A 15,561-nucleotide genomic window follows, 5' to 3' on the forward strand; every position below is an offset into this window, starting at 1 on the left:
AAAGAAATCCTGGGCACCCTCATCATGCAGCTGTACTTTTATTATCCGCTGGCTGAAAAAATACATAACAAAAGCCTTTCTGGGGGTGCCCGGGTGGCTCAGTCGGTTGAATTCTGTAGTGCTTCCAAGATTTGATATTTTACTAACCACTTCATTCATTCATGTGAGACATCCCTGATTTGTTCTATAGGCAAAACTTGCTACACGTTCGTCTTCTCAGGCCCCCTGGCAGAAATGGTTTCCCAAGGGGCCTCTGATATCAGCACTGATCCCGGGACTAGATTCCGTGTCATACAAAGCTCCCCCCTCTCCTCTGTCACTTATGATAAGGACCAGGGGTTGTCAACCTCAGCACTGTGACATTTGGGGCTGGATTATCCTTTGCTGTAGGACCGTCCTGTGCCCTGTGGGGTTTAGCAGCATCCTGGTCTCTGTCTCATTACATGCCAGTAGCACTCCCCCTACCCTCCAAGTCGCAGACACCCCAAAATGTCTCCAGACATGGCCACAAATGCCGTCTGCGGGGAGGAGCAAAACTGTCCCTGGTTAAGAACCACTCATCTCAAAGAAATCAAATAATTCTGCTATATCATTTTGCTGCTTTCAAGTAAAATCAGGACAGTGGACCCTCACCTGTCTTCACCAGGAGCTTACTGGACATCTGACACTCCAGGTTGGATGCCATTTTGCCAGTGGTGACCACGGCCGTTGACGCAGCGGGAAGAGCGGTGTCTGTATTTCCTGCTGGTGCAGGTGGCACGCGGGTGGCCCTCACTGGGGCGGTGATGGACGTCAAGGCCGCTGTGCTGGTCAGTGGGCGTGCGGTGGATGCCCTGGGCATGTCTGGGTTGGTGGGCTTTGGGAGGCCCGTGTGCATGGCTTGTGGTTTCCTGGGGAGGTGTGTTGTGGACAGCAGGCCCGAGGCGGTGCCTGGGTTGCCTTGCATGGCTGTATGAGCACTCATGGTGTGTGCTGTTCTTGCAAACATGTAGGTTGGTGTGAATGAGAAGGCTGGATGCACCGCCCCCGCTGTTGTCTTTGGGCCAGGCACCGCGCTGTTTGTGGCATTTTTAGCCAGGGCAGGGGTCCAACTGCTCTTGACTAATCCCGAGGCCATGGCTGCTGGGCTGCTGCCGGGGGCCTTGGCGACCAGGGCTGCAGACAGCACCTGTGGACTTGATTTCCCCAGGGACAACGTGGCTACTGCTGTTGTGGCTGTCGGTTCCACCCTGGACGACACTGAGGGGTCCGCTGCAAAGAGAAAAAAAGCAAAGTCTGTCTTTGGTCCGCACAGCTCGTGTCACTTGTGGTGACGGATGGATGTAACTTACAGGTCTGCTGGAGTGAAAAGTCTCTGTGCTCTGGAATTTAGGCAAAACGGCTCCTAGGTTCATTAAGTCAATTACCCATAGTGAGGATGCCACTTACAGAAACCTATGGTTGGCAAGAAGGACATTTAAATTCTGAATACAGATCTTCCTCACCTTACGATGGGGTTATGTCCTAATAAACCCATCGTAAGTTGAAAATATCATAAATCAAAAATGCATGTAATACACCTAACCTACCAAACACCATAGCTTAGCCTGGCCCACCTTCACCGTGCTCACAATACTTCCCTTAGCCTACAGTTGGGCAAAATCGTCTGACACAAGCTGATTTTATAATAAAGTGCTGAGTATCTCATGTAATTTGTGGAATACTGTACTGAAAGTTAAAGAATAGTTGTGTGGGTACAGGATGGTTGTTATTGTATCATTATTGACCCTCATAATCGTGAGGCCGACTGGGAGCTGTGACGTGCTGCCCTGCTCAGCATCATCAGAGAGGTTCACACTCATCACTAGCCCAGGAAAAGATCCAGATTCAAAATTCGAAGTAGGATTTCAACTGAATGCCTATTATTTTCACGCCGTTATAAGCTGAAAAATTGTAAGTCGAACCATTGTAAGTTGGAGACTGTACTTTCAAAAAACTCAAGTCAGCAGAGGATTGAGGACATGGCTCTCTGGGGCTGCTAACTCGTTCATCATCCTCAAAGTGTGTTTCTGCTCCTTCTAAGCAAAGCTGGCTATCTGTGTTGAACTTGAAGATCCTTTGTCCACAGAAGCAGTCACACCTGTTTTGGGGGTACCGGAAAACAAACTACCTGTATGAGTGGCTGTCCATTTGTTGGGGCCCTGAGAAGCCAGCCGCACTTTGGACGGGGTCCTGAATCTGGCCCTGGTCGATAGAGGAGGAGATTCAGCTGTAGTGTGACATCTCAAGAGACTCTGGAGTGGTGGAAAAGCGCTTATCACAGGAGATGGAGAGATGTCACTGGAAATGGAGAGACTCGTATCCCTTCCATCTGAAAGCACTTCGTGCAAGTCAGCTGTGGAAGTCAGCCTTGGAGAAGTTGGAGAAAGAGCACGTGTTGGATGCACAGGCAGCTGCAGATGGGGACGAGACGCAGCATGTTGGCTTGCGGATGGGTACTCTCCAACCTCAGCTGTTTGGAAGTCTCTGGAATAGTTACTAGTTATGGACACGAAGTCTGTATGGTTTCCAACCATGGTAACCTCTGACTGTTGAATGGGCTGGTTGGGGCTTGTACGAAGGACTGGAAGCTGAACGGTAAAGCCTTCTGCAGTCACTAAATGCCCAGCAGTAGCTCTGAAATCTGAAGATTTTATTGTACTGGCAGCTGAAGTTGAACCACTGGGAGGAGGAGTTGAAGCTGAATGAGTTTCCCAACTGGTGGAGTTAATTGTGTGCCCATTTAAATCATAATTTGTTTGCTGCAGCAAGCCAGATATCATTGGCTCTATGGAGAGGGATCCAGTTTCTGTGGGAAGAGAACTCCAGAAAACATCTGTGGTTGCTGGCTTTTTCACATGTCTCATTGTTGAGAAATCATAGACCTCAGCGGAGGAGGGAAATGCTGTCACCTGCTGGGAAGTTGAGACTGGAGACTCAGAGTGGTCTACCACAGCTGCATGAGCCTCTGGGTTGATGTTGGATGAGCTGGGGGATGAGGAAATAGTCTGGGTGCTTCGTACGGAGGGCATGGAAGGGAGAGCTAATTCTGTAGGAAGGTTTGTTCTTAGTGTTGTAATGAAAAAAGATGAAATATGATCTGTGCTGGAATCAGAGGTGAACCCATTTACAGTGTGAAGACTTGGAATCTCTTTACTTGGAAGGGTCTGGAGAGCAACTGTCAAATTTGCCTTTTCGTTTTTCTTTAAAACAGTTTTCACGCTCTCTTCTTCCCACAGGGGAAAGGCCCAAGTCGTGGAAAGAAGATCGGGGGATTTGCTTGAGAGGGGGAGGTCTGTAGCCGCAGTAGGAGGGGCTCCATCGGTGCCCTCCTCTTGAGGAGTTGGCATTTGGGGCACCGTGGATGGGGAGGCATGAATCTGAAGCAGCTGGGGGAAAGTGGGAGCCGAGGGAAAGGCTGTTGCTGTGCTTTTCCATGCCCCAAGAAGGACGGCTTGCCCTCTGCTGGCAGTGGGGAGAGGCAGAGGAGAAGGCACCAACGAGGAAGCCGTGTGTTCTGCCGAAAGGACAGGCCCTTCGGAATTCTCTGGAGCTGCTGACAAATGCCGCGGGTGAGCGGAGTCATTTGCGGTAGCAGGGGCTAGCTTTCTGCTGGTTGTTTCCACTGCCACTGATTCTGCAGTCTGGAAAAGCGAAGACACAGCCTCCTGGGTCCCTGCTGCTGCGGCTGCACTCTTAGCAGTAGGCAAAGACACCCCACTGTGCACTCCTTCAGCCACCCCAGCTTCGACAGGGTGGGTGGATGTGGGACTTGAAGCCACTTCTGACACTGACCATGAGGGAGGTCCATCTGGAAGCCGAGGAAGACTTCCAGGCACCAGGGGAGGGGGAGGCAGATGGGCCAGTTCTGCCACGGAGCTCAAAAACTCAGGTGTGGGGGAGCCCACGGAGTGAGGACCTGCTAGGCGGGGCAAGTCGGGCCGCTGCGCTGCTGAGGACCCAGAAAAACCTAGATGAGGGATGCCTATCAAATCCTGGGCATTTCTGGACCGAGTGTGGTTCATTTCACCAGCAAATGGGCTTGGGGAATTAGCTATGCTCTGACTTGAAGAGGAGCCAGGTGGAGCTGTTTGGGGGAAGAAAGGCACTTGGGTGGGTTGTTTGCCTGGTTTAGAAAAGATGATGGAATGAGGTGAGTCAGGAGGCAATGAGGAGGATGAAGGTGGAGGGAAAAATGGGAGCATGTCTGATTTTGGGGAATGTTGTGTTGAAATGGAAGGAGTCCCTACCCATACTGGCTGAGATGGGGTCGTGGACAATGAGGGGAGCATGCTGGTGTGAGGCAAACCTGACATGGAGGTTGCGTCTTTTCCCCCTTGAGGTCTCGGCTGGACCACAGACTCCGTGGAATCCTTGGAAGGCTCGAGGGAGGCGCTATGGCCACTTCCTTGGTAAGGGGAGGAAGAGAAGTCCCCGTGAGCCCTAGCTCTGCGGTGTGTCTTGGGTGGAGGTGTTCGGGGGAACTGCAGCACGCTCGTGTTGTCAGGGGCCGGTCCCAGCACATTCTGGATTCTGGCCACTGCCGAGGAAGACTGGACTTCGGAGAAAGGCCATGTTGGTGCAATCGGTAACACTTTCCCATGAGGAAATGACTCCGGGGTCGGGCTGACTGTTATCTGTAGATTGTCTATTCCTGTGAAACAAAATACCACACGATCAGACATCAGCTGGTCATCAAGTGCCTGCGGTGGAAGGTCCTGGAGAGAAGGGGTGGGCAAGGCAGACACTGCTCCCATCTCACAGAGCTGCCGCCCCAGCACAGAAGACTCATTAACTGTATTCAGACAATGACGTAATTGCACAGATGCAAATGCTGAGCTACCCTACGAGGCAGGTATGGTGAGCAACAGTCTCTGATGAAGTGATATTTGAGCAAAGATGCGGAAGATACCTGTGTATCTTAAATCTTTTTTTCTGTACCACCTACAAGGGTTGGACTGTAAAACTCACAACCTAGAAAATCAAAGATCAACGTGACCACCTGCCGTGGCCAATGACACCAAAATAAACCTCATGCAAGAAACCCAAAATGCAAAATGAAAGGATAGTATATCTGGATGCAAATGTGTTTTTAGGACCCTAAGTCTTCTCCAGCCAAATAAATGAGGTTGTCTATGCTTGGAAAGATGGCCCCAGTGACATCTTTCTCTCTCTGAAAGACAAACTATGCACATCCAATCGAGGACTGGAGACACCTCACAAGACCCAGTGTCACTACAAGCACCAACAGAGAAATCAGACTGTCAGTACCAATATTTCCCATGTAAAGCTGCAGGCAGAAAGGAAAGAAGAGAAAGGCACAAAATGGTGAGCTCCACAGGAAAGGAGGCAAGAATATAACTGAGCAGAAATCTGGAAATTTCATGCTCGGGAAGAGAAACAATCCTGCTTGACGATTCTCTGGTCCCCTTTCCATGGTTCTGCAGTGTTGATGGTGTTCATGACCACAATAAGTGCCCTTAAGTCATATTTTAAATTAAAAGTAAAAAAGAAAAGGTACTTCTAGAGCTTTCTCCATTACTACCTAAAAATGTTAGAACAATCTGACAGAAACAAGCCAAGGAGAACTGAAGTTAGAAAATGTGGTTTGAAGTGGAGTGGGGTGGGGAGGTGAAGACGGGTGATGTACAGGAGCAAATTTGTGTTTTAGAACAAGCATTCTGGTTATGGAGTGAAGAATAGAACAGACTGGAAGGGGGTGGGAGTGGATGACAGGAGAGACCAGAAGGAATCCCTCTGCCCCCACAGTGGTCCAAGCATGGGATGACTGGAAAGTTGTGAAAAGGAGTTGAGCCATGGTAGAGGACTGAAATAGATCATCCTCTATGGACCCCTTTCAATTCTCAGATAATCTAGTCCTTTAAATATATTTGTGTTTGTATGTGTGGTTTTTTTTTTAATGGCTGCAATTTCTCCTATATGCCTCTCATTAAGAGGTGAGGTCTATGTCCCCTTCACCTGCAGCCGAGTGGGCTTGAGACCATTTCAGCCAATTTCAGTGTGGCGGAAGCAATGCCATGTGGCTTCTAAGGCTACCATCACAAAAGGCCAGGCAGCTTCCACTTGGCCTCTTGGAAGGCTTGCTCTCCATATACTCCCTTACTCTCCCTCCTGGAGCTGCCACCACTCTGTGAGCAGCCCAAGCCACATGGAGAGGCCAGGTATAAGTACTGCAGTCAACAGTCCCAGCTAAGCCAAGACTCCCAGTCATCCCTGCCCATGTGAATGAAGAAGCCTCCAAGGAATTCTAGTCCCTAACCATTCAAGTCACCCTGGCTGTTTCAGTCTTCCCTCCTGAGTCCCCAGGAATCATGAAGCAGAGAGAAGCTTTCTTCACTGTGCTCTGTCTGGATTCCTGAAACCATGAGCATTATAAAATGGTTGCTATTTTACCACACTAAGCTAGGGGTGGTTTGCTATGCAGCAATAATAACTGAAACAATACAGGGTTGTGTCCCTCACTTCTGGGAAATGAATCTCTATAGCTTTAATGAGATTCTCAAAAGGATTCAGAAGCCAAAACACAGCTAAGAACTCTTCATTTCAATGAAAATTACTTCTGCTTTATACAGAAGATTTTAAAATTATGTCTATGCTAATAAATAAAATATATTTGTATTAATTGACCTATCATGGAAGGGGTAGAAAGGGAAGAAAAAATCTTGAGGGGGAAATGAGAGGTAATTTATTAAGAAGAGAAAAGTAAATTAAGAGAAGTAGGACAAAACCAAATTACAGAAAGCTTAAAACACTCAAAAAAAGGCAGTGAAGTAGAAGTGTGATACAGGTTGCATAGAGGAGTGTGTTTGACACACTCCACAGTATTCCCATGATCCCTGTCTCTTGGCGGTCATGTCTTTGTGTGACCCCTCTTCTTGAGTATGAGCAAGACCTGTGACTTGCTTCTAACCAATATGGCAAAGGTGATGGGATATTACACTTGTGTTTATATCATCTAAGACTCAGTCTTGCTAGTAGACTTGCTGTCCTTGATGGCCTGATGCAATAAGAGGCCATACTGGGAAAGCCCATGTGGCAAAGGGCTGTAGGTAGCTTCTAGAATTGCAGGCCATCTCCAGGAACTATGAGCAGCTTCTCAGAGGTGAGGCTGGTTTCCCACTGACAGCCAGCAAGAAGCTAGGGCCTTCGATATGGAAGCAACAAGGAAATGAATTCTGCCAACAACCTGAGTGAACGCGGAAGTAGATCCTTCCCCAGCCAAGCCTCCAGATGAGAACACAGCCCAGCTGACAAGACAACTGCAGCCTTGTAACAAACCTTGTGCACAGGACCCGAAGAAGCTGTGCCCATGGAAATCGGGGAATCATGTGCATGTTATTTTGAGCCAGAAGTTTGTGGCAATCTATTATGCAGCAACAGAAAATTAAGAGAGGTAGGAAGTAAGGAGCTATGGAAGGTTATATGGTGAATGGGAGTGTAGGAAGAAGAGATGGAGCATGAAGTACCATGATTGGAGAGTAGCATAAAGGATGGCGAGAAGTTGCCATCAAGACAGTAAAAAAGAAGCCCAAGTTAGTATGTTTGTTTGGAATATCACAGAGAAGCTGTGAAACAATTCTCACATAGTACCTGGGACTCAGAGGAAGTTATCTGAAGAGAACACTGGGCTTTGCAAGAGCAGAAACAAATTGAGGATTCTAGAGGGGAGAGGGGTGGGGGATGGGGTAGCCCGGTGATGGGTATTAAGAAGGGCACGTATTGCATGGAGCACTGGGTGTTATACGCAAACAACGAATCAAAAACTAATGATGTAATGTATGGTGACTAACATAACATAATAAAATAAAATTAAAAAAAAAAAAAAAAGAGCAGAAACAAAGCCACACCAGAAACAGCAGGAGACACATTGGAATGTTGCTATGAAACAGGTTGTACTCTTTGGTTTAAATCCCATTTTTCAAAGAAAAAAAGAAGCCACACCATTCTAATCAAATTACTGAATTATCTTCTTCTCAGTGAAATCTGAGTCTCCAATCCACCCCCTTCTCCAGTCCAAAACCCCTAACTCCCTTCTACTTACAACGACATGAACTATTCTTTGTGGACAAATATGGTTAACAGTCTTTAAAAAAAACGCACAGAATGCAATGATATAGCCTACATACTAGAGGGGGAGACGACAGGCAATGGTATTTTCCTGCATAAGCCCCTAACCAGCTATCCTTTCTGAACATTAAAAATATCACTCATTCTTTAAAAACCCCACAAAAACACAAAAACAGAAACAAAAACCAAATATCACTCATTCTAGGGACAAGCCAACAATTACCTGTGTTTGGACAGTGTGTCCCACACCAAGGGACTGGTAATCTAAAGAATTTTAAAAGGAAGTAGCTTAAATGGTAAGAGATTTAAGGAGGTTCTGGATAAAGAAAGATGGGGAGCAGAGCTGGATTTATGTTGGAAATAACTTGCTTATTCAGTTTGCATAGAGTCCCATCAGGGCTAAACTTATCCTTGAACTGAAGTTCATTAACTAATGAAATATAAAACAGGTTAGGGAATACTTGGCCAGGTTTTGTAAGCAGAATGTCAGAAACGGCGAGAACTGCCTCCCTAGTCTCCCCAGACCTCGAGCCCCCGCAGGTAACACCCAGATGCATAATGAAAACGATGGGTTGTTAGGGCCTCGGTCTTCCCGAAGCCCTCGGAGCTGCTAGCGCATCTTTCCCAATACTTGCACATAACACCGGACCTGGGCTCCAGGCCTGCTGTGCTCAAAGTATTCTGGCTGCATGGCCTACAAACCTGAACCTCGCAAAAGCCCACACGTCCATCAGGCTCCTCTGCTGCTTTTTCTCTGCTCTGAACCTCTTTCTTCAGTCCCTAGGACTTTGTCAGTCCCCTGTTCATGGCTGTTTTCACCCCAGACCCCAGCAGAGATCCTCCTTTCCAAAACATCAGAGTCTCCTACTTAAGAAATATTCTCCACGCAAGATCAAAGGGCCTCCCAATGCTGCCCTGGATGGCTTCCTGGTTTCCTCAAACTACTCCTGTAATGTGGCCATAGTCATAGTCCTTTCCCACTCAGTGCTTCCCTCCTTGGCCTGCTGGAGACACCGAGGAGAAGGAGGCCTTCCCACAGCCAGCCTGGGACCCATTTCCAACCACGGTCAGGAAGCCATCCACTTTGTCCTATTCACTGCCTACCAGCAGGTTTTCTTAATTGCAACACTTTAAGAAAAGCAAACCTGCTCAACAGCAGCTCTTGAATATAAGAAACTAAGACAACCAGTTAATAAACAAGTATCCCAAACCCCTCCTCCTTGTATGTCAGAGAAAAGTATCTGCAGCTTCCTATCAGGCCTCAGAGTCAGACTGCCTGGATTCAAATCCCACTCCTCCATTTGCTAGCTGTGTGACCCTGGACAAGTTACTTAACCTCTCTGTGCCTCTCCCTCATTTGTAAAATGGGGATTATTCCAGTACCTACCACATGGTACCTACATTACCACGAAATTGTTTTAAGTATTAAAATGAGGTGATACAGGGGCGCCTGGGTGACTCAGACAGTTGAGCACCCGACTCTTGATTTTGGCTCAGGTCATGATCTCAGGGTCATGATATCAAGCCCTGCATCGGGCTCCATGCTCAGCGAGAAGTCTGCTAAAGTCTCCCTCTCCCTCCCTCTCCTTCTGCCCCTCCCCATGCTCTCTCTCTTTAAAATAAATAAATGCATCTTCAAAATGAGGTGATACATGTAAAGTCCTTAGAACAGTGCCTGGTACATAGTGCTCCCAAAACACTAGCTATTACTGATATTGTTCTTGTTATCATTACTTGTTTAGCCCAGGGTAGGCAGGGATGCACTCTGAGGCTTCCTCAGAGGCCCCAGATGCTAGTCAAAACTCAGAAATGCCTTGCAGATCATGCACGGTCGCAATCCCACACGTCTGGGGAACTCCTTATGGGTTGCAGAATCTTTTCATACCCTCATTCCACCTTGATCCTTACAGTACCTGTGAGGTAGAGGATAAAGGTTATTACCCTTATTTTACAGGTGAGCAAACCATGCCCCAGGGAGGTCAAATGCTGTCTTGGCCAATTCACACCAACAGCTACCCTACAATAGCCGAGTCTGACTCAACCCCTCTGACTTCAGATCCAAGGCTCTCTGCTCCGTGTGGGACGGAGTAGGTCTTCCTCCATTGCCAGGTCCAGAGTGGGCTCCGTCCTCCCAAAGGGACCCCGACAGACTGGAGCCCACATGGTAGCTGCCCCTATCTCCTGAGTGTGAGGATGAGTCTCTCTTTGGTGCTGCTTTGACAAACACTACTGAGCATAGCTCTAAATCAGTGAGACCTCGATTCCCAGAAGGTCAAAAGAGATGAATCAAGCACCATTGCTATGTGGAAGCATCCACCCCAGCCCCACAGTTCTAAAGTTTGGCGCCTGGGACATTCTTCCTGACACGGTTTCTCTTGGGGCTTTTTCAATGTGCCAGTTAAACACAATCAGATTGCCATTCCTTGAAGCAATGCCAGCAAATAGAAGGCTGTGTTTACTGCTTCTACAGAAGCTTTTTAACTATCAAAGCTCTTTCATGGCGATTTTCTATAAAAAGAAAAAAAAGTTTGGGGCCCCTGGGTGGCTCAGTCGTTAAGCGTCTGCTTTCTTTCGGCTCAGGTCATGATCCCGGGGTCCTGGGATCGAGCCCTCCGTTGGGCTCCCTGCTCAGCAGGAAGCCTGCGTCTCCCTCTCCCGCTCCCCCTGCTTTTGTTCGCTCTCTCACTGTGTCTCTCACTGTCAAATAAATACATAAATCTTTTAAATAAATAAATAAAATAAAATAAAATAAAAAGCTTATTGCTTTCAAACCCTTTGTGAAAAGGTTTAAAAATAAAATTGATTCCCCCACTATGATAGTAATACATTTGCTCTTTCATTTTTTAAAGGCTCACTTTATGTGATCATTACAGAAACTTTAGAAATGATGGAAAAGTTGAAGGAAGAGAGTCCCATGCATTCTTCAGCCCCCTCCACAGGTATGTCCTACCACATCGAGAAAACCACAATTCACACTGTGATGAACTGTATTTCTAGATTTCATTCTTGGAAGAGCTTTGGTTTATGTGATTTTCAGACCTGTGATCACACTGCACATTTGACTTTGCACCTGCTTTTGGTCTTTTAACATTATTTTAAAGCATTTTTTCATATTGGATTAGGCTGCATATTGTTCCCACTAAGACATGGTATTATATTGTCTAACTGACCCCTGACTATTAAGATACAGGTTATTTATACATTTTTAGTATTACAAATAATTGCCTCATCTCCTTCCAATTCTGTCATCATAATTGCTGTGTGGCAGGTGGGACAGACATAATGACCTCCTCTTATGGACAAGGTCACCACACACAGCTAACTCTAACACCATCTGCATCAGAGGTAAATCAATGGGACTTGGGGTATCTCTCTTCCCCCTTCACTCTGCCATCATCTTGATCTTTCTGATAGGGTCATTTATAAGTTTAAAAACTTCACCCCACTACGGGGCGCCTGGGTGGCTCAGTCAGTTAAGGATCCGACTCTTGATTTCAGCTCAGGTCATGATCTCAGGGTTGTGAGATTGAGCACTGTGTTGAGCACTGTGTCGGGCAGCGTGGGGCCTACTTCGGATTCTCTCTCTCCTCCCTCTGCTCCTCCCCACTCGTACACTCTCTTTGAAAAAAACAAACCAAAAAAAAAAAAAACCCAAAACCAAAAACAAAACGTCACCCCAGTAGACAGCCTAAACTCAACCACAGAAAACGTGATTAACCACCAATAACTGATCCTCCAAAACAGGACAATTCTATCAGCAAACTTTTCCAAACCTTCCTATTCATTTTTACTATTTCATTCTAACAGCCCTACCGGGAGTTGAGACCATTTTAATCCATTAGGCAAGAAAGACTGGAGATGTAGGAAAGTCTGAGCCAATTGAAAAGCAGTAATAGGGCCTTAGAAAGTTGGGTAAGGCGTATTACTGGACTTCACACCATGTTGAAAAGTGTAAATGTAAACCGCTTCTAAGTGATAGTCCCATAATTAACATGTCATTGTTTCCACAGCTCGCCATTTTTAGCTCTATTACTTTTCCCTTTCTGCTTAGAATTAGAACCAATTATCTCCCTTATTTGCTCAATCACTTAGACATTTACCCCCAAATCGTTTCTCAGATGGTCCCTCCCTTACACAGGTGAACAAGCTGTAATCCTCACCGGGAAGGAGGTTAAGTGTCCCAGCGAAGCGTGTGGGATCTGGAATCAGAGCTGCCTTGTTCCAGCTGTGTCAATTTAGGCAGGTCACAGACCTCTCTGTGCTAGTTTGCTCCTCACATGAGGCATGCAGTAATAATCTCGGGCTCATAGGTCGTCTTGAGGCCGAACAGCATTAACCCGTGTAGAATATTTGGAACACATCCTGGTATGTGGTCAGCAGTCAATATATGTTACTTACCAGGATGGTCATCAAGGAGCACAAAATCTAATTAAGAGATTTCAGAGTCATGTCTTTTTTCTAAACTACGGTAACAGTAAATGATTATACTCCCACTTTGTGGTAAACTTATTCAAACTTTCAGGCATCATCGTTCACATGTCTTACAATGAATCCCTTGTCTCCAGCTGTAATTCTCCAGTGAGTGCCTGGGTGATCCACCTGGCTTTCTTGGCATTAGTAAAGCATCACTGAGCCTCTGCATTAGATTTCTCCCCTGAAGTCTGCTTATTTCCACAATCAAGCATGTGGTTTTCTAAATGACTTACTCAGCATAGTTGCAAAGTAAACACTTTCTCATTAAGACTGCTTACAAACCAGACACGTGAATCTCACTACTGCTAGGGCTGAGATGCTGAGAGAAGGCAGAGACCGAACAAGAGTTTCTCGCGTGCATGTTCTCAGATTAAAGAAATACACATACATAAATGAATAATCTTCATAACCCAAATTAATCCAGAAATGAGCAATTGAAACAAATTAACATAGCAAAGAGGAGGCACTATTGAAAAAGGCACCAGGACCAGATATATCCAGCTGAGTTCTACCTAACTTTTAAAAAAACAAGGTGATGCTAACATTATTAAACTAATTCAGGCCTTTGAGATATATGAAAACATTCCCAATTCATTTTATGAAACCAGTACTGCTTTAATATCAAAATCCAATAAAGATATATTAAGTAAACAAACAATAATCAAAATATGTAAATGAATGCAGGGCAGCCAAGCAAAAATGTGGGGGGGGGGAGGGAAAGATTGCAAGAAAAAGTAGAAACCCAGGTGTACTCCAGGATCACATTTATGCAATTCTATTAAAAATGTATGTGTATATATAATAATAAATTAATGTATAAATTATCAATTGATAAATTAAAAATTTATAAAGTCCATGACGGTCCACACAACACACAAGCACTGCACAAAACATACTAGACACAAAAAGAGAATGTTAAAACTTTTCATTGCATTAATGTATGCAACGTAGTATGATCCTAGGCCAAACTCTGCACTCTTAAATGTTTTCCTAAAGGTTATTATTTATAACCCCAACCTTGAATCATCTACATTGTTATTCATGATAGGCAGAGACCTTCCCATTCACTTTGCATCTCACAGGGTATTTTGTTAGATTGAAAAGACAATGGTCCTCTATCAGGGACATCCAGACAACCCGAGAGCCTCTAAAACTGAGAACAAGCAAAGGAAACCATGTCCCAACAACTGTTCCCATAAATATCGGTTCCATGCGACACTCTGAGGGCAAAAGGTTTTGTATTCAAAATAGCTTAGGAAATCTCTTCTGAGAGATTCACAGTGCAGACAAATGCACCGAAGTCTCCAAAAGTCTTACAGTAAACAAATGTTATATTTAATCTAGAAAATCCCCAAACTAGTTGACTCTGGAACTCTTTCTTCTTTTTCTCTTTTGCATGATACCAGCTAATATCCCAAGGAACCCCCGCTCTGAAGAACACCTCGGGGGAATTCTAACTTAAGATCATTTCAGAGCATAAAGTCATTGCCCTTGAGCAACTAAATCCATCATGGAATCTGAAAACATGCTCTTTGAAATTACACAGCTGGCCAATTCTGTGCCGGTATGCTCGTTTCACCGTGTATTTTATCAGACTTATTCATGAACTCTTCTATTGATATTCATGACTTGAGAGAACATAAGGGTGAGCACTAGGAGATCTGTAAAGTTCTGTGTAATGAATGTCAGGGACCAGCATTATACTGACTGGCTCTAATGCCTTCTAGGGGCATTAAGTTGATTTAGGTAAAATGATAATATCAATAACTTGATTGTTTTCCCCTTTGACTGGAGACATACAAGAAAAATGCTCTACTGGGAAGGCTGTGTGATGATCCATGGATACTGATGTTCTTTTTACAACTAAACTCTAAAACTCTGCAACTGTCTGTGTGGGGGCCAAGAAGCAGAATATGCTGCCCATATTAATGACAAATATTATTATTCATCTTTAATTCATATTCATTGATGACTGATGCAGACACAAGTTTTACTACATTAGTCTAACCTCATTAATAATGCATATCACTACTTCAGGATTTGTTAATTCAGATGCTTATAAAAAGGAATTACCAACCAGCTCTATTAGGACTGAATAACAATTAAACTAACTGCCTTTAAGGTAAAAAAGAGGAAAGTATTTATTCTAAGTAAATAATTTTCAAACCCTTCAGAAGTGCCAAAACTCTAAAAGACAGCCAATATGTTCGTTCATAGCAAGTAATTTTCATGAATAGTTTATTTGCTCTAGTGTTTACATATGTGGTCATACCAAGATAGCATTTTTTTTTTAAATTCTATAATTTAGAAGTTTCTGAGACTACATTTTTCTCTCATTTGGTATAAAGTGGTAAGATCTATTTTAAGTTTCAATTTATTCCATCAAGAAAAGTTCCACTTCCATCTCCCAATGCCTTTGTTTATCTAGTAATAATCCAAATCGTTAGACATAATTGGTCAGCATTGGCAATGGATTTTCCTTCATCCTTCTCATCACCAGGACAATCTGTGACTAACAACAGATGAGATGTCTGGCCAGAAGTTGGGGTGCCCATAAAAGGGAACCAGAATGCTGGTGCTCTCCCCATCTGGCCTCCCCAGCACAGATTCCACTTTGTCCAGGAGGATCCTAGGACAGACTACGCACCATTTGGTCAGGGGGGACATGCCCTGTGTGTCTGCATAACTGCCATGTGCTTGAAAGACAAGAGTCCACAGTAAAAGTATCCTACCATAGACGTGAAACTTAGCCTCCCTACACTCATTCCATTAATCTGAGCACCTACTGTGTGCCAGACACTACTGCTTCCTGAATGTTTCCTGTAGTCCACTTCTGTCCTGTTTACAACACTACATTTCATCCTCACAACACTACTATCAGGAAGATGCTTGTGATGGTTAATTTTATGTGTCAATTTGATTGGGCCATGGGCTACCCACACATTTCTGTGTGCCTGTGAAGGTGTTTCTGGATGAGATCAG

General features: G+C 45.1%; 1 protein-coding gene across 1 annotated transcript in view; it reads right to left on the minus strand.

The window, feature by feature from the left end:
• The window catches only part of KIAA1549L (KIAA1549 like), a 258,248-nt gene that overhangs the window by 110,758 nt on the left and 131,929 nt on the right, over positions 1-15,561 (minus strand). The window contains exons 2-3 of the mRNA XM_088017490.1: positions 2,150-4,672; positions 634-1,251 (exon numbers count right to left, since the gene is read on the minus strand). Of these exons, the coding sequence (XP_087873616.1) occupies positions 634-1,251; positions 2,150-4,672 (3,141 nt within the window). The remainder of the gene's footprint in view (positions 1-633; positions 1,252-2,149; positions 4,673-15,561) is intronic.

Source organism: Eumetopias jubatus, unplaced genomic scaffold (genome assembly GCF_037043125.1).
Source record: "Eumetopias jubatus isolate StellerSeaLion01/CBP00866 unplaced genomic scaffold, mEumJub1_p1.0 scaffold_13, whole genome shotgun sequence".
In the NCBI taxonomy this organism is placed as follows: Eukaryota; Metazoa; Chordata; class Mammalia; order Carnivora; family Otariidae; genus Eumetopias; species Eumetopias jubatus.